General features: G+C 52.4%; 9 protein-coding genes across 9 annotated transcripts; 4 read left to right on the forward strand and 5 right to left on the reverse strand.

Annotated features, from left to right (window-relative positions):
• Positions 1–84: 84 nt before the first annotated feature.
• On the forward strand, positions 85–2,697 carry HMPREF1120_00015 (DNA mismatch repair protein MLH3; the record flags this gene model as incomplete). Its single annotated transcript, XM_009154001.1, has 2 exons — positions 85–331; positions 380–2,697. 2 exons carry the CDS (start codon positions 85–87, stop codon positions 2,695–2,697), a joined length of 2,565 nt encoding a protein of 854 aa, XP_009152249.1.
• A 1,833-nt stretch (positions 2,698–4,530) lies between these two features.
• Positions 4,531–6,745, forward strand: HMPREF1120_00016 (uncharacterized protein; the record flags this gene model as incomplete). The annotated part of the gene is made up of 3 exons (XM_009154002.1): positions 4,531–4,580; positions 4,675–5,213; positions 5,271–6,745. The coding sequence occupies 3 exons, from the start codon at positions 4,531–4,533 to the stop codon at positions 6,743–6,745; spliced, it is 2,064 nt and encodes a 687-aa protein (XP_009152250.1).
• Positions 6,746–7,872: 1,127 nt separating this feature from the next.
• Positions 7,873–11,019, forward strand: HMPREF1120_00017 (uncharacterized protein; the record flags this gene model as incomplete). Its single annotated transcript, XM_009154003.1, has 1 exon — positions 7,873–11,019. The coding sequence occupies one exon, from the start codon at positions 7,873–7,875 to the stop codon at positions 11,017–11,019; it is 3,147 nt and encodes a 1,048-aa protein (XP_009152251.1).
• A 195-nt stretch (positions 11,020–11,214) lies between these two features.
• HMPREF1120_00018 (uncharacterized protein) lies at positions 11,215–12,720 on the reverse strand. The gene has a single exon (XM_009154004.1). It carries the CDS (start codon positions 12,585–12,587, stop codon positions 11,538–11,540), a length of 1,050 nt encoding a protein of 349 aa, XP_009152252.1. The 5' UTR covers positions 12,588–12,720; the 3' UTR covers positions 11,215–11,537.
• Positions 12,721–13,045: 325 nt separating this feature from the next.
• HMPREF1120_00019 (uncharacterized protein) lies at positions 13,046–14,508 on the reverse strand (the record flags this gene model as incomplete). The annotated part of the gene is made up of 3 exons (XM_009154005.1): positions 13,046–13,089; positions 13,136–14,225; positions 14,290–14,508. 3 exons carry the CDS (start codon positions 14,506–14,508, stop codon positions 13,046–13,048), a joined length of 1,353 nt encoding a protein of 450 aa, XP_009152253.1.
• A 605-nt stretch (positions 14,509–15,113) lies between these two features.
• HMPREF1120_00020 (uncharacterized protein) lies at positions 15,114–15,704 on the reverse strand (the record flags this gene model as incomplete). Its single annotated transcript, XM_009154006.1, has 1 exon — positions 15,114–15,704. The coding sequence occupies one exon, from the start codon at positions 15,702–15,704 to the stop codon at positions 15,114–15,116; it is 591 nt and encodes a 196-aa protein (XP_009152254.1).
• Positions 15,705–16,901: 1,197 nt separating this feature from the next.
• Positions 16,902–18,687, forward strand: HMPREF1120_00021 (uncharacterized protein; the record flags this gene model as incomplete). The annotated part of the gene is made up of 4 exons (XM_009154007.1): positions 16,902–17,644; positions 17,695–17,956; positions 18,006–18,341; positions 18,394–18,687. The coding sequence occupies 4 exons, from the start codon at positions 16,902–16,904 to the stop codon at positions 18,685–18,687; spliced, it is 1,635 nt and encodes a 544-aa protein (XP_009152255.1).
• Positions 18,688–18,775: 88 nt separating this feature from the next.
• HMPREF1120_00022 (tRNA (guanine-N7-)-methyltransferase) lies at positions 18,776–19,777 on the reverse strand (the record flags this gene model as incomplete). The annotated part of the gene is made up of 3 exons (XM_009154008.1): positions 18,776–19,305; positions 19,371–19,549; positions 19,608–19,777. 3 exons carry the CDS (start codon positions 19,775–19,777, stop codon positions 18,776–18,778), a joined length of 879 nt encoding a protein of 292 aa, XP_009152256.1.
• A 368-nt stretch (positions 19,778–20,145) lies between these two features.
• HMPREF1120_00023 (uncharacterized protein) lies at positions 20,146–23,496 on the reverse strand. The gene is made up of 2 exons (XM_009154009.1): positions 23,159–23,496; positions 20,146–23,108 (listed from the first exon to the last, which is right to left on the reverse strand). Exons 1-2 carry the CDS (start codon positions 23,352–23,354, stop codon positions 20,284–20,286), a joined length of 3,021 nt encoding a protein of 1,006 aa, XP_009152257.1. The 5' UTR covers positions 23,355–23,496; the 3' UTR covers positions 20,146–20,283.
• Positions 23,497–23,573: the final 77 nt, after the last annotated feature.

The raw sequence follows: 23,573 nt of genomic DNA on the forward strand, positions 1-23,573 counted from the left end.
GTCCTGATGGCAATGTTCCCAGAGGCCTTCGTCCCTCGCCGACCACAACTCGGGGCGCCGCCGTGATGCAGTTGTCTTACTACCATGGCTGGTATCTCCCATCGAATTGCGCCACTTCCAGAGAACACTCGTCTGACCCTCTCATCGTCTCAACTGATCACGTCTCACGAAGATGTGATCGAGGGTTTGGTCGAAAATGCGCTAGACGCCGAGGCACGTTCGGTCTCCGTGGAGGTGGACTTTGCAAAAGGCTACATCTCTGTCCGCGACGACGGGGCAGGCATACCAAGCACCGAGTTTACTGACGACGGACAATTGGCAAGACCTCACTGTGCGCCTCTTTTCACCACGCCCTGGAATGTACTAATACTTTGATTAGGTACGTCGAAGCTCAATCCTTCCAGACCCGTGTTCGGTAGATATGGGCGCTTTTTGTCCAGCTTGTCCTTTCTTGCACTCCTGTCTATCACCTCTCGACATCGTTCGAAACACCACACGGACCGAGTAATTCTGCACCGAGGAAATGTCATTTGCCGGCAATTGAATCTGGAAGATGAAGGAACTGCGATCACGGAGCATGGAACAGCAGTGGTCGTCCATAATCTCTTTGGCGATATCCCCGTGCGATCCCGACACATCTTCGAGCATTTTACTTCGACTGCAGAATCGAGTAGAGGTTTTGATCGGGTGAAGAAGACCTTGGTTGGATATTTGCTTGCACATCCGCAAGGCTTGGAATTGCGATTGTTTCTCAAACATGGTAGGCAGCGATTTGTCCATATCGACTCGAGACGACAGAACAAAAATGAAATCACGATCGACTCGACGGTTTCAATACTTTTCCAAGCCAGGCTTATGGCTCGTCGCGAATCCCGTTCATGGCGAGCAGCGACGGTGCGGTCAGACGAATTTTCAATCTATGGGATCTTCTCATTGGAACCTTGTCCTTCGAAAGATGTCCAGTTCATATCTCTTGGCCAATATCCAGTAACTGGGTCCGAGGGAGCAAATGAAATCTTTCTTGCTGTCAATAAGGCTTTTCAACGTTCTACTTTCGGCACCGATATGGCAGCCAAGGCAAACAGGTCCGAAAGCGGAGGAAAAGGCGTGGATAGGTGGCCAATGTTCTACATTAAAGTGGCCTTGTTGTCTGACAATGCAACATCGCTTACCAACCTTGACGATGCTCCTGCGGAGCTTCGGCCTGCCGTTGAACGTTTGATCAAGGCTTTGGAGTTTTTGGTGTCTAACTTCCTGCGGTCGCATGGGTTCGAGCGTGGCTCAAGACAACCGAATAGCATTACCACGATTGAATCTGAGAACAAGGAAGCGTTCTCTCCAAGTATTCGCCAAGCATCACATCTGAACAGTTGGCATCGTGTGAAGAGTGGACGACATGCCAGAAATCCAAATCCACCGAAGAGTGCTCCCCATGAGCCTGATCAACTACATGCGCCCACAGATGCCGCTCGACTGATCCAACTGCGTGAACATGATCGGTCGGATGCTTCAACTGCGCTAGATGAAGCTCATCATACTCTCAACCCTTCGGATTGTGGACGAGAGCAGCATGAGAAACCTGCCGTGCTTTCATGGACGAATCCGCGGAATGGCCGAATTACTCACCTCGACCCGCGAACAGGAGCAATTGTTTCTGACACTAGCATCCGATTCCCTACAACAACTTCTCAGACTGAGCGACCGAAACTGGCCGCGCTTGGGAGTCGTTCAAAGACAACCCGGCTTCCTTCTCACCTGACGAAATACTGCAAAACAAAACCTTTCCACCAAACAGAACCAGCAATCCAGTCACTCCAGACTGTGGAACACCCAATGATGTCTTGTGGTAACGGCAAGTTGAGGGGAGTCGCTGACGGCATTGGGCAAGTCACAAAAAGCTCTCTCAGCTGCGCTACCATCATCCGACAGGTGGACGAAAAGTTTGTCCTTGCTGTTGTTCCAATGGCGGGTGACACTTCACGGAAAGAGCTCCTTGTTCTTGTTGATCAACACGCGGCGGATGAGCGGATCAAGCTGGAGAACCTATATCTGCAGTTGTGTGAACGCAAAAGTTGCAACCTGGAAAATCCAGTAGATTTCGAGGTTGATAAAATGGAAGCAAGACTATTTGAAGAACAGCGGGACTATTTCAAGAACTGGTGTTTCGACTACAAGGTAAAGACGAGTGATCAACAGATGGACTATACGTCAAAACGCAGCAATCATAGCCGGATCAGTGTCATCACATTACCAGATCTTATTGCAGCTCGCTGTCGTGCTGAGCCAAAAGTCCTGATCGATATTCTCCGCAACGAGGTGTGGTCAAAGCAATCTCAGAAGTCGCATCCAGTCGGGGACGGTTTCAATCAAGAATCTTGTCACCACGCTACACGCTGGGTGTCTGATATCGCCACCTGCCCAAGCGGTGTCATTGACTTGCTCAAGTCTCGCGCATGTCGTACAGCCATCATGTTCAACGACAGGCTGGGTTTCGAGGAGAGCTGTCAGCTGGTCCGGGGCCTGGCCCATTGTGTGTTTCCTTTTCAATGTGCACACGGCCGGCCCACACTCGCAGTCCTCGGCAGTCTAACTGGTACTGACGCCGACTTTGCCTCGATATATCCTGTGGAGGAAGCCCACCATCACCACAACGAAGTTGGATTTCGAAGCCAGTGGAATACATGGACGGACAATTAGGAGAGTTGGCACATTCTTGCACTGGATACTCGCAAGAGGTACTTTAATATATTGCTGTTCACCCTTATATATGTTGTTCATCTTACCAAGTGTTTGGTCCACCATCACCGTGCTATCCATGATGACCACCAGAAAGTTTTCTCTCGCGGCTCCGTCTGGTTCAACCAGGTCGGCAATTTGTTAGTGTGGTTTCACTTACCGCGACTTCACGTGACGCTTGACTTAGCTGACACGCAAGCGAGGTGATATACGCGCGCAGCATCCTTCGTCACAGTCCAAGAAACAATGTATGCAAACTGCACCAATAAGATGCCGGAGCTGGCGCAAAGCAAGAAGCACTCTCACCCAGTCGTTCACGCTCCGGATGTAGGAGCGCACTACTAGGCGGGCTAAGCTCCCTTCCCCGAGCACTGACAGTTTGGTCTGGAGCCATGGTCGGTGTTGATACGACAATCGACCCTGGCCATCGACCCGCTCGAACCCGGGGCGTGTAAGAATGAGGCGGCATGGCGGCATGACTGCTCACCATCGCGGCACGGCGGCCCTGAAGTCAGACGCTCCAGCCGATGTATCCTCCAAAGCACATCTCGCCAGTCACTGGATACACTGCTCCAACAACCCAGGTCCGATACGCCTGACGCCCGCCACTCTCGCCGTGTGACGTGCAGACTTGCCGTGGCAGGGATTGAGGTTACACTGTAGGCGGCAGCTTGAGGACCGGACTGCAGTTGTGATACAGCCTACTGGAGGTATCTCTACTTCAGGTCCTACCGCGGACGCTTCAGCGAGAGGGGACCTACTCGAGTCCTACATCCGAACTTGGACCAACGAGCGGCAGACGGCAAGCGCCTGACTCAAGCGCCGGACGCTGTCCCCGGTCATGTCTTGGACTAGTACTAGCAATACACTGCAGCAAGATGCACTGGCAGCGGGACGCACTGCACGGCAGTGGTGCATTTGCTGTTTCTTCCATCACTCTTTCAGTCGAGCGCCACTAGGGATGCTCTCCTATGACTCTACAACCTGAGGTACTGCAGTGCTAGCACAATGTTTTGGCAGTGGTGTAGGATTACTAGTAGTGGGGTACCTACCTCCCCCCCCTACCACGGACCTTGCCTGCGGCTGCGGCGTGAAATGGGTACTAGGTGGTGACCTCTCTTTTACCTGCAGTGCGTCTTATTATCCTCGCTTCTCGCCGACCTACTACCTGTTTCGTTTTCTCCGCCTCTTCTGGTCAACTGATGCTCTGTTCTCGTCTGGGTTGATGGATAGAAACACCGTCCCACACCCGCTCCAAGCTCGACTTCTCCAGGGACCACATCTTCCCGGGCCGGTTCGTCGACGTTTTCCACAACTTCATTCGCTCCAACAGCGGAAGCAACCCACCTCCGAGTCTAACCTGCTCCGCCTGCGCTTCTGGCGGCTCCCGCTTACTGCCAATGCACAACATATGAGAGATGACCTCCCTCCATACCCGGGATTTGGGACGTTCATTCATACTGTCGCTGGAAGAGAAAGAACACTGCTCGTAGGACACTGTTCCTATCCGATTATCACACACCTAACCGCCCAGCACTGTGCGCGTGCTTCTTCCAAATGTTTTAACCGCGATCGACCTGCGCAGACGTCATTTCACCTTCCCAGCAGTAGTGCTGTGGACTGTGGAAGCGCCCGAGTCGTCTCGGTATCTCATGCATTGCCCACCCCTTGTCGCTTCTTTGACTTCAGGAGTTGCTGGCCTATACGGAGGCAGCTCGTCCACTTATAAATTGCCATCGCAACATCAAACCACCACCGGGAAGCTGTGTTGGAAATACTGGCTGCGCTGGGACAATGGCAGCCGAGAATGACTTGGCTTCAAGCCCCGAGGCTGGCGCTCGCGGGTTCGTCGCAGTCAATCACACCTCCAGCAACGGTTTGTCTCTCATATACTCGAAAGGAAACGCACTGACGGTCAGCAGAAAGTGATTCTCCCAGTCGCCTGTCATCTCCCCAAGACAACCCTCGACGGGGTAGTGAATTATCCTCCCAAACCCCAAGTAGCACATATCCTCCCTTACAAAGCAAGGAAACCGCCGGCCACAAACGCAAAAGGTCGCAATCCGAGGAGCAGGAAAGATATGGTGAACAACATTCGTACGAATACAGTCCCTCGCAGCGGCCTGGACCTCAGCACTTGGCAAATAGGGCACTACATGTTTTGGTTTCTGCTGATCAAAACGGCGGAGGCTACTATCAGAACGGCAGCGCAGGCAACCAGACCGCTCAGACATGGTCGTCAAGTCCCTCAAACCCTAACCGACCTACCACCGCAGAGACTCGGCTGGCTGAAGCTCTGCAGCAGGAAACAAATGGACAAGAAGCCCAGCGAGGGTCGTGGGATACTGAACACAGCACCAATGGCGAGACCAACACGGGTGGTCCAAAGCGAAAACGTAACTTCAGCAACAGGACAAAGACTGGCTGCTTGACATGCAGGGCGAGGAAGAAAAAATGCGACGAGCAACATCCAACGTGTAAGAACGGCTTGTTTTCTGTCATGTGGCGAGGCTGACCGTCGACTGACCGGCTAGGTGCGAACTGCATCCGAGGAGGCTTCGAATGTAAAGGCTACACACGCACCACGCGTCGCAATATGTGGCCAGCCAACGGCGGGTCAGTGAGGCCGGTGATGCCTTTACAGTCCAAGGATGCGCAGAGTGATGTACCGACCACCCCAGTTCGTACCAATGTAGACTCCCCGACCAGCAGCCGGGCTTCTGGGCCGTACGATGCCGGTCATATACGGCCAGGCCAAGTTGATGACCCCAACGGCCAGCGCCAACAACAATACACAACTAGTCCTTCAAGTTCTCACAAGGAAACGCGAATCCACCCACCCTACCTTTCACAACAACAATGGACACAAGGGCCACCGCCCCAGGCACAACCACAGATACAACAGACACAACAAATCCAACAAATCCAACCGGCACAACAACAGTCACAGCCGGCCCAAACACAACCGCTTTATACATCTGATCACCTCCCTCCCCTCTCCGAGGTCAATCGTTCTGAACACCATTCGAACGCCCCGAGCAGAGATATGTCCCGACCATCTACTCAGGTTCCAATACATTCCCAACACCCTCCGCATCCCCCGCCACCCCTTTCGCAACCTCAACCGCAAATGTCCCCCCAGCATCCGACCATACAAGCAAGCCCAGCCAGCCTTTCTCGTCCCCCTCCTCTTCCTCTTCCTCCTCCTCCTCCTCCTCCTGCTGCTGCTGCTGCACCTGCCCAGCAACAGACCCCTCACTGGCCTTCACAACCGCCATCTGATTACCGTTCGCCTTATGGCAACCTGCCCGGAGAAAGTCATGACCGTGGACATGTTCGATTGCCGTCGTCCGGCTTGGAAAATCCAAAGTCCGGATCCAAGACATTCACGAAGGAGGATGTTGAACGTTCCAAGATGCTGAGACACACGAGTTACAATCACCATGATCCAACCTTGGTCAATGAACGTCAACGTTGCAAGCAAGCTTTGGCCCGATACAACCAGGCCTGCGCTCTAGACCATGACGCCAGCGAGGAAGAAATCCGCAACAAACTACTAAAAGTGGTTGACCCCAGCAAAGATACGACCCACAAGTTCATCTCGCATCCGCCCGAGAAAGGCACGATCGGTCACGGTTCTCGGATCGAGGCGCCTTTCAAATGCACGTACGGATACAACATCAAAATCATGGAGGATGTTTTCATTGGAGAGAATTGTGAAATAGACGATTGCGGCAAAGTGGACATTGGGCCACGGACTTTCATTGGGTCAGGAGTCACCATCTTCACTCAGAGCGTCGGCAAAGACCTCGTGGATCGCAAAGGCACCGGAGCACCCTGGATTGCACAGCAGGTCTCCATTGCCTCTGAGGTTATTATAGGGAAGGGCGCTGTTGTCTACCCCGGCGTGACCATTGGAAGAGGCGCCACCGTAGAGCCATTCGCCATAGTGCGTGATTCTCTGGGAGAGTTCCAGACACAGTGCGCTGCCACTGGTCGGCGACTATAGTGCAATTTTTCAAGTTTTTTAATGATGATATGATTTTGGGAAGACTACCAGCGATGTGGTTACTTTTGAACGAGTGGCCTCTGGATACCAACAGTATGCCTTAATCCTTAAGCACATTTCAAAGGATATACCCTGTCATTGTGCCTCGCCTTGAAAGGATGGATTGGTGCACAATGCCTTTCGGCCTCAAGCCACTTCGAGAGACTCCCTAGGGAGCCTCACGTAGTCCGTCAATCGCCCCGATTTGTTTTTCATTGTAGTTGCACGTGAAAGGAACATTTTGAACTCGGAAAACATCCTATTGTAGTACTGTGATTGATACCTAAGCATGTGGAGATTTGTACTACGCCATGGGAATCCAGAGAAGCAATCGCTCTCGAATGAGGGAGAGGTCCAGCTCAGCCGATATCGTTTGACCCAGCAAGCCCAGACAGGGATACTACCTGTATATGTAATTGACTTTGACATATTAATACTGATTGTTGACGATTGTCTATCCTGCACGTGCTGCTTACTAGTATCTCGCGGAAGGACAAAAAGGAAATTTGTCGCCGTTGTATATTTCCTCGAGTTGGAATCATTATTGGAGCTACATATCCTAATTGTAGTCCATTCTCACATACAATCCAACAGAGTCGCGTGTTCTGTCGTGTGTCTTCTCTTCATCCTTATTTTGTTGTGTTATGACGCGTGCCGCAACCTCCTTTTGGTCCTTGCGTCTGTCAAAAGTTGAAGCACTGCTGCGCGGCGGAGAGAAACACGCCCCTCGTCTCGGTCTCGACACCTCAGACTGCCCTCGGGTTTCTTCTGCCCCTTGTTGCATTGGCATTGGACACATGTGGTGAAGCAACGCTTCTGCTCACGCTCGACTGTTCCGTTTCACTCTCGCTGATCGGATTGCACCGCTGCTCTCGTCGAATCCTCTGCCACCCTCCTCGTACCGATCCTCCCTCTTTCAGAGAATGGATACAATGCACGCGACCCTCCAAAGATCTTGATCGAAATGAACGGCAGGACGCAATATGCGCAACACCCGACCCTCAAGCGTTTACGCAAGTCGCCTTAGGATATTCCAGGATGGTAATGAAGAGTCTTACGGCGCAACAACCAGCAGCAATGCAAACAGAATGAGCACGGCACGGTTGCTTGACTCGGCAGTCCTCGACGAAACGCGCGCTCCTCGTGCCCGATTCCACAACTACCTCCGAGCGTTGTATCCTTTCCAGCCAGCCGCTTCGCAGGTGTCTACCACGGTCACACTGCCTCTCAATGCTGGCGATTTGATCTTGGTACACTCTGTGCATGTCAATGGCTGGGCTGACGGCACTTTGTTGGACACTGGTGCGCGCGGTTGGCTGCCAACCAACTATTGTGAAGCCTACGACCATGCCGCCATGCGACCCCTCCTCAAGGCATTGACCGACTTCTGGGATTTGGTACGATGTGGCGGTGACTCCAACCTGAATGTGTTTCGAAATCAAGACTATATGAGAGGATTGGTTGCCGGAGTTCGTGCTTTGCTAGAAAGGTGCCAGTGCCTCGCGCGGAATGCGGCCCTGGTGAAAGAACATGAAGGTATCAGGAGGACTCGCAAGAACCTCCTGTCGGATCTTGCATGGCTCGTCAAAGCCGCCCGACTGTTGCAGCAAAAGGTTGGCGGACAATCTCCCCACAGGGATCTTGACATTAGGTTAGATGATATGCTTCTGAAGGCGTTCAAGATCGTGATGCGGGCTGCTCTTTTCTTTGACGCGTGGATAGAGCAGACTACAAGCGATCCAGTGGACGCTTGGACAAGGGCAGAATCATCAGCTCTATCGGCTTCACAGGAGACTGATGATGGCCGATACCGAAGAGAGTCGGTGGCTGCCGACACCACCCCCATCTCTCCAAAGCCTGCTGTGATGCGCCGCCACTCTTCACTCACCCATCGAATGTCTTATACTACTCCGAAGAACTCAAAGCTCATTTCGGAATGTCTTCACCGAACTTATGACGACTTTCTGACCGTTCTGGCATCCTTCCTGGGTTCTCATTTACAATCCCGCTCGTCTTCCGAGCTGTTGGCCACGACTCAAAACGCCGTGCGCTCATGCCGTCAACTATTCGTGATTGTCGAAACTGTCATCGAGCGAGATCATAACACCTCCCGACCATTGGTGCAGGCAAAGGATGCCTTGTACGACGCGATCACTGAACTGGTGCACTCTGCACGAGAAGTGTTCAAGCCTTTCCACACTGCGGACGAAGATATAGCCTACCTACCGGACGAGGCTCACAACCTCCTGCAGGCGGCCACTGCCTGTGTGAGTGCGGCGGGTCGATGTGTTGCGAGGACCAAGGCCACACTGGAGGAGATTGGCGACTTTGAAATCGAGGATCTTGCCCAATTGTTTGGGAGGGCGTCAGATGGGTCGAATACGCGAGACTCTGCTCAACCCGAGACCGTTACCGCCCCTAGATGTGCTCCCGAGAAAGGGCCCGTGGAGGAAGTTTCCGAGAACAAAAAAGCAGGATTTTCAATCTCCCAAGGAATGCTGAGTCCTCCACTTTCGTTCAACAGTGCCGGATCACCACCGACCGCCGTCGACACTTCTCGAACGTCTAAGCCCAATGATAACGTCCAACCCAGGCATCTTCCTGTCTCACATCGTGACAAGGCCGTTGGAGTATCACAGTCCGACGCCCATGCGCAATCTTCAAGACTACAAGTTACCAGCGGCTCTGACAGGCATCGCCGACTATCATGTACCCGCCCATCCACAGCTTCAACCCGTATCAATTCAGTCTATGAAGCCGATCCACCGGCTGAGTCATGGGCAACCACACCCACACTTGGTGGATCTTTCTCGGATGAAGACGCCGAAGCAGAAATACTAGTCGTCACGTTTGCCCAGGAACTGGTTTTCAATCGGGAGGGTGCAGTCGTTGGAGGGACTTTGAATGCGCTGGTGGAACGATTGACAACACACGATTCCACCTCGGACCCCGTTCTCAGCAGCACGATCTATCTGACATTTCGGCAATTTACCACACCCGAAGAATTTGCTCAGGCTTTGGCGTATCGGTTTGAATATGTTGGGGCGAACCCAAATATTGCCAGTGCGGTACGACTTCGTGTGTACAATGTGCTCACGGCTTGGATGGAGTCTTACTGGAGGCACGATTGCGACGACACGGCCTTCCCCGTCATCGTTGGCTTTGCAAGAGAGCAGCTCAGGCCAGTGCTCCCAATGGCATGTCAGAGAATCCTCGAATTGGCCGACATAGTGTCTTCCGCTCAGAGCCCGATCCTGCCAAGGCCAAATACATCATATACCGATTCACCTGGCCCTCTACCATCCCCGATCATATCCAAGAGCCAGCTGACCGCCCTGAGGACATGGAAAATGGGCGGCGGTAATGTCAGCATCCTCGATTTTGATCCCCTTGAGCTTGCGCGCCAGATTACATTGAAAACTTCGAAGATTTTCTGCTCCATCTTACCAGAGGAGTTGCTGGGGACGGAATGGACTAAACGAACGAGCTCGTTGGCCGTCAACGTAAGGGCCATGTCGACACTCTCTACAGATGTTTCGAATCTGGTGTCAGATTCTGTGCTCCAGCTGGAAGAGCCCAAGAAGCGTGCTGTCATCATCAAACAATGGGTGAAGATTGCGAACAAGTGCCTGGAATTGCACAATTACGACACCGTCATGGCAATTGTATGCGCCCTGGATTCGACCAACATCAAACGCATGAAGAAAACTTGGGAGTTTGTCCCACAGAAAACGAAACTGGTGTTCGATGAGCTTTGCAAAGTGGTGGACGTGTCCAAGAATTACTCTGTGCTTCGTCATCGCGTTCAGTCGCATGTGCCACCCTGTCTTCCTTTTATCGGGGTCTACTTGACAGATCTCACCATGGTCGACTCCGCCAATCCAGCTACCCGGCCCCTGTCCACGGATGCCGGTGAGATCTCTGTGATCAACCTAGACAAACACATCAAGACGACCAAGATTATTTCCGAACTCCAACGGTTCCAGGTTCCTTACAGGTTCTCCGAGATATCCGAGTTACAGGCCTGGATGCGAGACCAATTGGTACGAGTACGATCCGTGGGGGAAAAGAGTTTTCAAATGCACTATCGGCGGTCCCTGGTCTTGGAGCCGCGTGAACCGAACAAAAGTCCAAACCCAGAAGCACAGCAGTCCAACAAGGAGCGGGAAAAATTCGACTTTCTACAATGGACGCATCTACTTCCAAGAGAGAAGTCCGTTTCCGTCTCCAGTTGACACGAAACGAGGACGACGACCCAAGCGGCGCGATCCATTATGGAATGACGCGCTATTTTCAGATGTACAGTTCTCGTTCGCAGGCGGTTTTACGATTTTACGATACCCTCACGACTTTGTTTGTTTGTTATACTAACCTTCTGGATCTGGTGAATTGGACGATAGAAGCTGTTAAATGCGTGCAGTGTTTTCTGCTGGTTCCTTGCACGTATCTGGCAATGTACTGGGATAAGAGAAATTGGCCTACATTTCCATTCTTGTGTTATATGTACCAACATGTCAGTGTACAGTGTTCTTGTTGGCGGGTCGGCTAGGTCTCATGTTTCTCTGTGTACTGTGACAGTCGGGCATGCAACATCGGCGGATGACACGGTGATGGGCTGTAATGAAAAGGGGCACATAGGACACTCGTACACGTGATCAGATTAAAGCGAAAAGCAGAGCTCTGTTTTCCAGTATCTCCTACCCAAATCGCTGAAGCCCGAACAACGCCAAAGCAAGGACAAGAATGTCCAAGTTCACCAAGGATAAGGACTGAAGCTGTACGGTTCGAACTGCCTTGCCCAAGGTTGATAGTAACCCGAATAGTCGCGTGCCCTCGACAGGCCGAACTGGTCCGCCACATTGATGTACCCTTCGGCAGTTTGTTCGCCAGCGGCCTTGACGGCGGCAATGTCACCAATATCCAATTCCCACGGCGTTCGACAATAGACACAGCGGACTTGTCTTCCCTCCTGGCTTGCAAGCCATTGATCAAAACAGGACTTGTGCATGTTGTGGCCACACTGAGCCTTGCACCACACGAGACGGTTATGTTCTTCATCGAGGTCCATGTAGCAGATAGGACACTCGCCATCGGTGGGTTTCCGCTTGCCGTCGGCATCGCCGTCCTTGTCTGTAGGGACATCGGTCGGTATGGGCGGAGCATTGGCGAAGATCTCGTGGAGTTCCGAAGATAGCAGGGCGAGTTGATACTGGAGATGTTCGGGCGCCTTGAGGACCGTGTGTAGCGCGTAGACCTTGTGCTTGCATTCGTTGCCCTTGCCCGAGTCCGGACAGGTGCAGCGCGGCACCCGCGAGATTGTGACTTGGTAGACGTTGCCCGTCGAGCCCACAATGTCGATTTCTTGGTATGGCACCCCGTCGGCGTCCGTCCCCCTCTTACGTCCGAGCACAATCATGCGTTGTGTTCTCGCCCGCTCCAGCTTGACCAGGAAGGACTGTGGTGGTTTCGGCCGGAACCTGCGTAGCCGCTTCTCTTCGCCGCTCTCGGCGGTTGGACGTCTTCTTTGTGTCTGTGTCCTGCTGGGTGTACTCGAAAGATAAGATGAGGTGTCTTGCTCGGTCGACTGCGGCGCTCCCGTTTGTAACCTCCTCGTCGCCTCCAGTGTGTCACCTTCCAACTGCCTCCGGATCCGTTCTGCTCGCGACTGTACGCTGGACGAGGATTTGGTCGAGGGTTTTGTCGAGGGTTTCCGCAATCCCCTGCTGAACTTACGGCCTGTTCTGTACGCAGCGCCATCCCAAGCGTAACGCTTTACGTCGTCGAGGGGGATCCTTGACGGCATATTGACTGGCGGTGGTAACGGCAGAAGGCGACCGAAAATAACGAGTGGTATAGACTCAAACGATGAATACGAGCGCGCAGATAGAGGTGGCGATGTGCATTGAATGTCTGTCGATTGTCATGGAATGTTTGCGCAGTTGATACGTCAGCGCAGGGAAAGTTCGCCGGCGCGTTTTCCCCAGACCCCGCGAAAATAATAAACATGTGGTTTCGGCTGAATACAATATTGTTTCCTCGCGCTTCTACTATAATAACTATCTGTCCAAGCCGACAAAGAACAAGGCTTGGAATTCCAGTCTACTTTAGGAGTACCATAATACCCGGCTGACACTGATTCGAAAATTTGGGAAGTTTCTGCCAGTTTATCACTATTAATGAATACAATTCTATATCATTCACCACCCCTCCAGTACCCGCCCGCGTAGCAGCCTCAAGAACTCTATCTTTTAAAAGCACATACTATCTGACATCCCGCGTATGCCCGCCAGGATTCTGCACGGAATCTGCAACAAGTTAGCAATGTCAATAACACGTTTGTCAAACACTCACAATCGGCGGTCACAAAGGCCCGATCCACCTCACTCAAAGCTTCAGCACAATACTGCAGCGTCTCTGCAATATCGTGGGTACGCCGTAGAGGCATGGATTCATCCAGCAGAATGTCATATTCCGCCCAGACTCCATCTCCAGCATGATAGGCGGTCACGGACTTGAAACCGGACACCAGATTACTAAACCGAAATGCAAGATAGATGAGTTTCTTGTGCAGGGCATCGTCCACCGTCAGCCCACAAAGCCGAGTCACGTTCTCAACACAGGTGTCTGCCCAGTCGTAGATAATGTATAGCGACAGTAGGGCGGCCCCAAGAGGATCCAACCACCAGACACCAGCTTGTCTGCCAATGAGTGGGAACAGCAACGACAGAGTGTTGAAGTAGACATCCGTCTTGCAATCCTGCACCAGGGCTTGCACTTGGGTGGTCTTGATCTTCACGCAACCCAATCCGATCAGTCCTTTCAGCCCGACGGTGCCGGCCATAGACGCAATGGCGAGCGCAGGAAGAGTGGCAATCTCATGATCGCCATTTGGAAGGAGCTTCTGCACGGATTCTTGAAGCACTTGTAGAAAAGAAATAACCATGATGATGGAGAAAACCAAAATTCCGACGGGCTCGAACCGCCGGCGACCGACAGGGAACTTTTTGGACAGCGCCGACAACCTCCAAGAAACGAGCCGGTTGGTGGTCCAGACTATGGCAGTGCACAAGAGGTCGAGGGCCGAGTCCAGTAGAGAGGCGATGAGGGACAAAGAAGAAGACTTCAACGCTGCAACTCCTTTGCCGACGACGAGAAGAATATTGGCAATGACATTGATGTTGATAGCCCATCGTGCATATCTCTTTGCCTTCCTTCTCTTCTCCTGTAGCTCGAATGGCAGCATCTCTTCAACGTGTTCCTCGACATGCTGTAGTCTGCCTTCACGTTCTCGGATCCCATCGTTGTCTGCGTCCGTGTTCATACTGTCGATGACCTCGTCGGCCACCGCGAGGACGATGTTATCCACCTCGGCCCAGTTGTCTAAAGTCGCATTCTGTGTCTCGTAGAACTTGCGGAGCTTTTTGTTCTTGATGGCTTTTAACTACAACCACCGAGCTCAGTTGGCGGGTCTCAAGCGAGCGGTGTTCGTGTTCAGAGTTCCTTACCTCTTCATCACTCTTTCTGGCGTGCTCAAATTCGCCTCGTGCAACTCCTTTCCGCAATTCTTCTTTCAGGGTGGCCGTGATCCGCCGGTCCATGGCATATTCGACCGCATCTCTGAACCCGTTGAACCGTCGGTGCTTGTGGCCGGACTCGAGGTCTCGGTCTTCCGAGGCATCTCGCTTGTGGCTTATAGGTTTGTTGAATGCTCGCTTCCCGACCATGAGGGTGTTGTGACAACGAGGAGGTTAGCGGAGGGTAGCGACGACGGAGGGCGGACAGGACAACGATGTTTCTCGGTTAGCAGGGTACAAGTACGAGCAGGACAAGCTTTAAGTCTGGAATAAGCGCTGGACAGAAACAAATGAACAGAGCACGACAGCTACTAATGATGAAAAAACAAACGAATTGGGATCTGGATGTACACTGGCCGTGTGAAGCGAGACCGGCACGCGACTGTCATGCCATGTTCCTTGCTCGCTCCAAGTTCTGGCTGCGTCGATCGCTCGATTCCAAGTCCACGTCCAAGTTCAAGTTCAAGTTGTGGCAGTCGATGACGGCATCTTCATCGGCCCGATCTGGCATTTTCCATTATTACGGCACTTTTCCACTTTTCCCCCCGTCGCATCCAAAACAGGCTTAATCCAAGCGAAAAAGCTTGGTTGCGGCCACAAAAGGCTTGAAGCTTTACGCAGAATGCTTAGAGCAACCGTATAATTGAATCCCTGGATCCTCCAACGCCAATGCTATCCTGCCTCCGCAATGAATCGCTAACCAGACAAAAGGACAAAACAATGATCCCTATCGGCAGGTATGGATCACACGCTTTTCAAATGTTGGTTCGCCGCGTCGAGGTCGTTTTGTGCGCACGAATCTGCAAGAGAAGCCGGTCGGTTCGCGCGGTCAACCCAGCGACGCGGGCCTTCAGACCGCTGAGATCTGAACTTTTTGCTTCATGGGAAGTTTGGCTGGATGTCACGCTGGACACAGATGAGGGTTCTACCGGACTTAGTGTTTCGGCGCAGGACTCATCCGCACTTTCCGAGAAGGATATAATCGAGAGTGTTTCGCCTGAGTCGGCATCATTGGAACCCTGACTCTCGTTGCCATTCGTATCATCCCGAGCGGCTGACTTCTGCTCTTGGGCAGACTGCTTTTGGTCCTCCTTCCTCCAGGCTTGCAGCACTTCCACCTTCCCGCCAGGCCGGTCAATATACTCTGCGACGACCCCGTTCTGCTTGCAAGTGTCGCATATATCTGGGAAAATATGTAGGTCGTCGCTCTGGCTACCGCACTGATGAGTCGAAAAGCTGCCCTTGGGATGTGAAGCGATGAGTCTGTCAATCATGTCAGCGCATTGGACGATGACCTTGACTTTGACATGGCCACAGAGTTGATATATTATATGTGATTCGCACATTTTCGCGGTTGTATCGAGGCCTTCTTTTGCTGATGCGCTGAACTACTGAAATGGTTTGATGAAGGCCAGCGAAAGGGGCTTCTTGCTCTGAGTGATATACCCAAAATAGCCCAGAGACAGGGCCTGGCATACAAAGGCGCTACATGCTGAATCCTTTGTTGCAATCAAGACATCCGTTGTCTCAACCGAGTTGTAAACAGTACGGTCTTTGACCGGATTTCATTGTGCCAGGCAGGGAGGCAGCATTGCAGCCACAGCCTTCTGGCCAAAGGAGGATGTGTACAAGGCTGAATACAGCCTCTTGGAGGAATGTCGGCGATCCATTGTCGTCCTCAACGGCGAGGAATTCGTGGACCGTGGTGGAGCCTTTCAAGCCGGCAGGGTCCATGGTCGGAGCTCAATGGTACTCCGGCCATGTGTGGATGTCTCTTCTGGAAGACATCGAATCGGACTAGAAACAATTAGGTGTGGATATTATGTTCCATAATAATGATAAGTCCTCCCCGGCTGTATCTCAATCTGCATGTGGGTGCCGTAAGGCGTGTAGCGGCAACGGAGATGTATCCTGAAACCGGCAAAAGTGGATGGCGCAATGTGTGCCCACAACGGCCACCTTCGGTTTTCTGTCAAACCTTCTTCTGTCCGGACAAGCTCTCTGGAGCATCCTAACAAGCGAACTGTCAACCCATGGTGCAAAGCATGAGCACAAGAGTGTTGATTTTTGGTAAGGAGACGAATTTTCCAGGCGAACACTGTTAGTAGTGGCGCGGGGATAGCTTCAAGGCACAAGGTACACCTGAGTTGAGATGCTCAAGTTTCCTGGGGCGTTGCACCCCTGTCTGGAGTCTGGACGACTGGAGCCGAACCTGTCGATGCTTCGTCTTATCTGCTTCTACTTGCTCCTTTGAGCCCAAGTATAGTTTTGACACCCCCTCGCTCATCTCCAGAGTGGCCACTCGTAACGACGAGCCACACAGCAACCCTGCCAGTGCCCTGAACAAAATGGCCCCGTGCTCCCCATTCAAAAGCTGACGTCGGTGCTGGCTTCAAGTTCTGTCGCTCAACGTGACTCAATTGCTTGCTGCTGCTGTCCTCCCATAGGTACTGTTCAAGTTGTATCTCACTCCATAAGTCACACAAGGAGTGTTTATTTCGCATCATTTACAGCTATATTGCTTTTTGCTACACACCATCACCATGGAAGGACGACGTCGGTCGTCGAGAACGCCACACCGCAGGACAAGCGTGCAGGAAGATGCGGCCGTCTTGGCTCACTTGGGAGTCAAGCAAGAGTTGAAGCGCAACTTCTCGTTGTTTTCCATGCTTGGATTGGCCTTTGCCATTCTCAACTCATGGACCGCTCTGGGAGCCAGTATGTCCCTGGCCTTGCCTTCGGGAGGCCCCGACGCCGTCATTTGGGGCCTCATTGTCGCCGGCATCTGTAATTTATGTCTAGCCTCGTCCCTAGCCGAATTTCTCTCGGCCTATCCCACGGCTGGCGGCCAGTATCATTGGGTTGCCGTCATCAGCTGGAAAGGTTGGGTCGCCATTCTTTCCTGGATCACGGGCTGGATCAACACCGCCGGCTGGGTGGCGTTGACGGCTACCGCGGGACTCTTGGGCAGTCAACTCATCCTCGGAGTCATCTCCCTCTTCAACCCGGCCTACGAGCCACATCGTTGGCACCAGTTCCTCATCTACATCGGATACAACATCGTTGCTTTTCTGGTCAACGCTTTCATGACCAGGCTTCTCCCATGGGTTACCAAGTCTGCTTTGATATGGTCGATCACGGGCTGGCTGGTTATCTCCATCACGGTGCTTGCGTGCTCATCGCCAAACTACCAATCCGGCGACTTTGTCTATCGAACTTTTATCAACGAAACTGGTTGGCCAGACGGCCTTGCATGGCTTTTGGGTCTGCTGCAGGGAGGTTTGGGGTAAGTTTGCCGCATTTTTTTAAATAGGAAATCATCTCATCCATGCTCAGTTTGACCGGCTTTGACGCGGTGTCCCATTGTATCGAAGAGCTACACGATCCTACCTATGTTGGCCCCCGGATTATGATCGCTTGCGTCGTCATTGGCATGTTGACCGGCTTCGTGTATCTGAGCGTGCTTTTGTTTGTTTCCAAGGACGTGGACGCCGTCATCAGCTCTGCGGCCGGGCCGATGCTGCAAATCTTTTATGACGCGACCAACAACAAGGCGGGCTCCGTTTGTTTGCTCATGTTCCCACTGATCTGCTTGCTGGTGAGTATCATTCGAGTCTCTGTTGAAGCTGAAGCTGATCTCCATCCAGTTCGCCGGTATTAGCATCATGACCACCAGCAGCCGGATGGTCTATGCCTTTGCCCGAGACCGTGGTCTTCCTTTCTCCCGTGTTTTCGCCAAGGTGCATCCCACTCTCGATGTCCCGCTGAATGCGCTGTGGTTGACAGTGATTCTTGTTGTCATTTTCGGCTGCATTTTCCTGGGTTCCACAAGTGCGTTCAACGCTATTATATCGGCATCTGTGGTGGCGCTGGGCGTCACGTATGCCATTCCGCCGGCAATCAACTGCCTTCGCGGGAGGAGGATGTTTCCCGAATCTCGTCCGTTTGTCCTGCCCAGCGTGCTCGGTTGGGCGTGTAACCTGGTAAATATGCTCTGCTGGAAACACAGACCGGGCTAAGCTGACAGCACCACAGATCGGAATCGCCTACACAATTCTCACCACGGTGTTGTTCATGTTTCCGCCCTTCACTCCGGTGACAGGCAGCAATATGAACTATTGTGTGGCGGCATTCGGAATCGTCCTGGTCATATCCATTATTCAGTGGATCGTCGATGGCCGGAAGAATTTCACCGGCCCGCAGATCGATGTCGATGCGCTGAGAGCTGGCGCTGTTGTTGGTATGGCCCCTGTGGAGACCAACACGGAGAAACAGAGCGACGATACATTGTTCGGAGATCATAAGAAAGCGGACAAGGGCAATCCTTGACGAGGATGAGAAATGATTTTGTAAGCCGCCCGTATTGGACATGATTGATCAGCTGGAAAGCTTGTCATGCCGCCCATGAACATAGCATTCAATCTGGCCACTCAGGGTTTTCTTTGCGTCTGAAGACGGCGACGAACTTCTGTCCTCCATTCCTGGTGACCTTCTTCGATTCCTCCGTCTCCTCGCTCATGATCCTGACGCACGGGTCTCCGTCGAGGTCGGAAACTCGTTCCCACAGTTCCCGGGCATCTCCAGCTTCCTCGCCCTCAAAGTGCCTCACCATCCACTGATGCAGCTCCTCGACGTCAGTGATGGTATACACCAGCCCACCGGGTTTGAGAACGTAAGCATATTCGGCGTTAAGCTGCGTAGACACTATGCGGGCCTTGTGTTTCCTCTGCTTGAAATGCGGATCCGGAAAACACAAGAAGATTTTGGACAGTTGACTTTTCCGGAAATAGTTGGGCAGAAATTTCATGCTGTTCGTACGCAGAGCGGATACATTCTGGTAGAGAGACGGTCCACCCGTGGTAGACAGTGACTTGCCCTCATTCTGCGCACGCAATGCTGCGACCCGGTTGACCACGTAGTCGGTCACCTGCGACCGAAGCTCCATTCCTTTGCAACGATCAGTCAAACATCCCGAAATGATCGGGTTCAGCGAGAGTAAGGTATTGACTTACCCAATATGAGGGAATCCGGAAATACTGGCGACAATGCCACCAGCAGACCGCCGAATCCGCACCCAATATCTGCAATTTCGACCTCTTCGGTCATAATGCTGGGCTCGCCGTTCTCTCCTCCGGTCTGCACAAATGCAGGGTAGTGCTCCGCCCAGTCCATTTCGGACGGACTGGCAGGACTTTACCACGCAGTACATTAGTCTGTGCACCACAGAATTGACTGTGTGTATAACTTACTATTTCAACGCATGATCTGAAAAGGGATTGGCATGGGCGCGTTGGCGGTAGAACTTTTTCTTGGGCAGTGCGATCTTGCGGCTCGCCGGGGCGTCACCACCTGCCTTGAAGCTTTCCTGGTGCTTCTTGTACTCTTCGCGCTTCTGGCGCTTATTCGGAGGGCCAGCCATAGTCGGTAATACTGCCAGATTAGCAAGTCGTCATGCTTGGGGTGCTCCGTCAGAGATATAGATTGTACCGTGGTCCTTTGTTGGTCCGAGTCCTGCTGTGCTGGTTCAAGTTTGAGTGGAAACTGGAACTGCAGAATCGGCTCCGGATAAAGAATCCTCCGTCACTTGGCGTTCATGTTAAAGCAGCGCTACACACTGCCTTTGGCATCAAGGTTGACGAGGAGAGGTAGGTACTTCACCAAGAGCACCTCCCATGTTTCGGTAGGTAGCTTACAAGCCGCAGAGAAACCATGATACAATCCTGACTTAATATGAACAGATATGGGGAAGCAATGGGATTCGGGCCGGTTCAAGCAAGGACAGAGACATGGGATCATGGAATGATATGTCCATTACTACCTCTCAACAACCCCCGTCCACGAAGAGGACAAGAGCTCTAGCACGATGTGCACCATTCAAGAAACATCTACTCGTTAACTACTATGTAGCTGAATGAAGCTTGCTATCTAAGTAGACAAGACCACAATGCGCACTCTTCTCTTTCCCTTTTCTCTGGCACCGCCCTTTTCCTCGGAGCTTACTCTGACCTTCAACTGCTGGAACAGCTCAGTCGTGACACCATGATGTTGACGACCCTTCTCAAAGACGGTGAGACGATAATTGTCCGCATCAAAAGTGCTCTCCCTTTTCGCGCCTTCGTCGTTCTTCAGTTGGAAGTCCTCTAGGCGGACCAAACCTTCAATGCCAAACTGGGGGACAAACACCACAATGCCGTTCTCGAACACCCGCATGACATAGCCATCGACATCAATGGCTGTTCCAGGCGTCTTCTCCGCTCGAGCCTTCAAGGCCTGTCCGACATAGTATTCAATGCTTGCTCGGCCAGCCAGCTGCGCGTTGCGATGTCTGAAATTAAGATTCTGACACACTCTTTCCAATTTGCCCTTGTTACGAAGGCTTTCGTCGGCGATCTCGCTTCCTTGACCTTCGTATCCAATGGCGTAGGCTAGTTGGCGGTGGACGAGCAAGTCGGCGTACCGACGGATCGGACTGGTGAAATGGGTGTAAATTTCGCTGGCCAGCCCGTAATGTCGGTATTCTGGTTCAGCATGAGATCCACTACAGAAGTACTCTGCTGAGGTCATGCATCGCGTAGCCATGATCCGGATCAGGGTGTTGAAAAATGGATGGTTGGGATCAACACATCGATCCAAGGAATCTGCAAGCGCCTTGGAGCTCGACACGTCCAAATCGAATCCACGCATCCGCTTCAGCTGTTCACTAAGATCCGCAAAATTCGACGCCGGAGGTGTGGCGTGACGTCGGAGAAGTGCAGTTTGCGGAAACACGGATTGGATCTTCTTCGCCACGGTGATGTTGGCGAGAAGCATAAATTCCTCCACCAGAGAGTTGGTGGCGAGATGTGCCTTTGTCTTGACGTCGGCCAACGAGTCTGAGGATTCGCTATCCGCTTCGATTCTGACTTCCGGACTTGACAGGTTCAATGCACCGGCATCCATTCGCTTTTGACGAAGTTTCTGCGAGAGTGACAACAAGGTTCGCATGCCCTGAGTGAGTTCATCTGTAGCTGTTGGGTCATCGATTCTCTTTTGTGCCTGCTCATACGAGAATCCCTCCCTCGACAGAATGACTGACTTTGTGAAAGAGGCTGAAACCACATCTGCATCCGGCGTGATCTCCCACAAAGTTGAAAAGGCATACCGCTCAACGTAGGGTTTCAATGAGCACAAATCAGTGCCGAGCAGCGGTGGCAGCATGTCAATTCGCTTGTCTACCAGATACACCGTGGTCCCGCGCGAAGAAGCCTCGGCGTCCATGGCGTTGTTTGGCTTGACAAAGTGTGAAACATCTGCAATGTGAACGCCGACCTCGAAATTTCCATTGGGAAGCGGTCTAGCATGGAGAGCATCGTCGATGTCCTGACACCCAGGAGGATCGATTGAGCACACCAGAAGATTTCGTAGATCCTTCCGTCCCTTCCAGCCTGGATCGGAGCTCTCAGTCGGGACCTTCCAATTGTGACCTTCGGACGGGAGACAATCCAGCACAGTCTTTGGAAAGGGTCGATACTGGACGTCATATTCGAGAAGAAGAGCTTCGGTTTCAGCCTCCTTGGTTTCCAGTTCACCCAGGGATCGGATGTAATGGCCAACGGGGTATCTCGTATCACGATCCCAAGAATCAATGGTTGCCACAATGCGTTTACCAACGAGTTCTGCCACTTGACGGGTTTGAATGCGAATCTTGGGAATGCGCTTGTCCATCGGTACCAGAAAGACGGTGGTCTGGCGATTGCCACCAGAAGTACCGGAAATGGGGTCGATCGTGCCAACGAGCTGTCTCCAGTTGCGTTTCATGATTCCGACCACGCGACATGTAGGCTGTGCCCGATTTTCGGCGCCAGCAGAATGGGCGCGCCGAACTTCTTCCTGAAGAGCACGTCTTTCAGTCTCCGTGACAACACTCTCTTCTTGTTCCTCACTGTCAGGGTTATCGTTCTGGTTGAGCGTGTCCTCATCCAAGATTTGGGTCGACGGCGCTTTCCATTGGTCCTTGGGCAGCACTTCGACGACGACAACATCTCCGGATATCGATCGATTGCTGGCCTCTCGACCAAGAACTAACAGCGGCTTGTCAAAAGCGGGAACCTTGACTGTGCCCTCCAGATAGTTGTAGGGCGATACATTGAATACACCCTGATGTAATGTCCCAGCCTTGATTCCTGTCATCATCCTGGACATGGAATAGTACTCCGGGTAGAACAGTTCTCCTTGCAAAGTGCGGCCTTCATGTTCCTCGGCGCCTTGACTGACCATGTCGAGCAAGCGATCGGCATCGTCCAGACCAGCCACGTACTCACGGAGCGACAAAGCGATTATGCCCTCCTTCTTGGCCTTATTGCGGTTTTCTTGGTCATTCGTGAGAACCACAATCACAGGAGGCTTCTTTGTCGTTTTGGCCAAATGGCTCGTGTACCATGCGGCTGCTTTTCTGACACTGCGGTCATTTCTGTCGTTAATAGATTCGCCATCTGCGCGTCGGACCGCAGTTTCGGAGCGAAATTCGTTGAAGAAGAGGTAGAAGCGCTTCTCTTCGCTTCGTGTCAAGGCCATCAGTCGGTTGTAGAGGGGAAGACTTCTATTCTTCAGCTCTTCCAGAACCGTTTGCAGGATGATCACATCATGAAAATTGCCCGTCTCTTCAAAAAGATCCATTCCACTGAGGAGGACGTTTGTGTCTGGGATGAGGTAGTGGCCATTTGGGAACGCTTTTGTGCCGGCCGGTCGCTTGGACAGAATGAACTTGGGGACTGCACGTCGATTAGAGTCATATCACGCCGACTGGTTTTCAACAACTCACCAACGCCGTTGGCATCAGCCGCGGCTGTGGAGGCGCACGACGAGCATAGCAGAGAGGAGCAAGGAATGTCCTTTCTCAAATACTGTTCCCGTACCACTTTCTGCACCCGACCGCTCTTGGTGGACCTGATGAACACTTTGCTGGAGATGTTGACGGCATTCGGATCGGCCGCAAGGCCTCGTTTCAAGCTCTTCATGCTTGAGACTGGCGCAGCTGAAGAGAATACGTCGTATGGAGCAACGCGCCTTGGATCCAGACGACTTGAGTTGTGAATTGGCAAAAATGTGAATTGAATTGAATTGAATTGTCTGCACCAAGATTTCCCCACACGCGGAGAGTCAAATCCAACGACCAATAAGTTATTATGCACTGCAGTCGATTGCAACACTAAAACTGCGATGCCGGTGACAGCCAG

Source organism: Exophiala dermatitidis (assembly GCF_000230625.1).
Source record: "Exophiala dermatitidis NIH/UT8656 unplaced genomic scaffold supercont1.1, whole genome shotgun sequence".
NCBI lineage: Eukaryota > Fungi > Ascomycota > Eurotiomycetes > Chaetothyriales > Herpotrichiellaceae > Exophiala > Exophiala dermatitidis.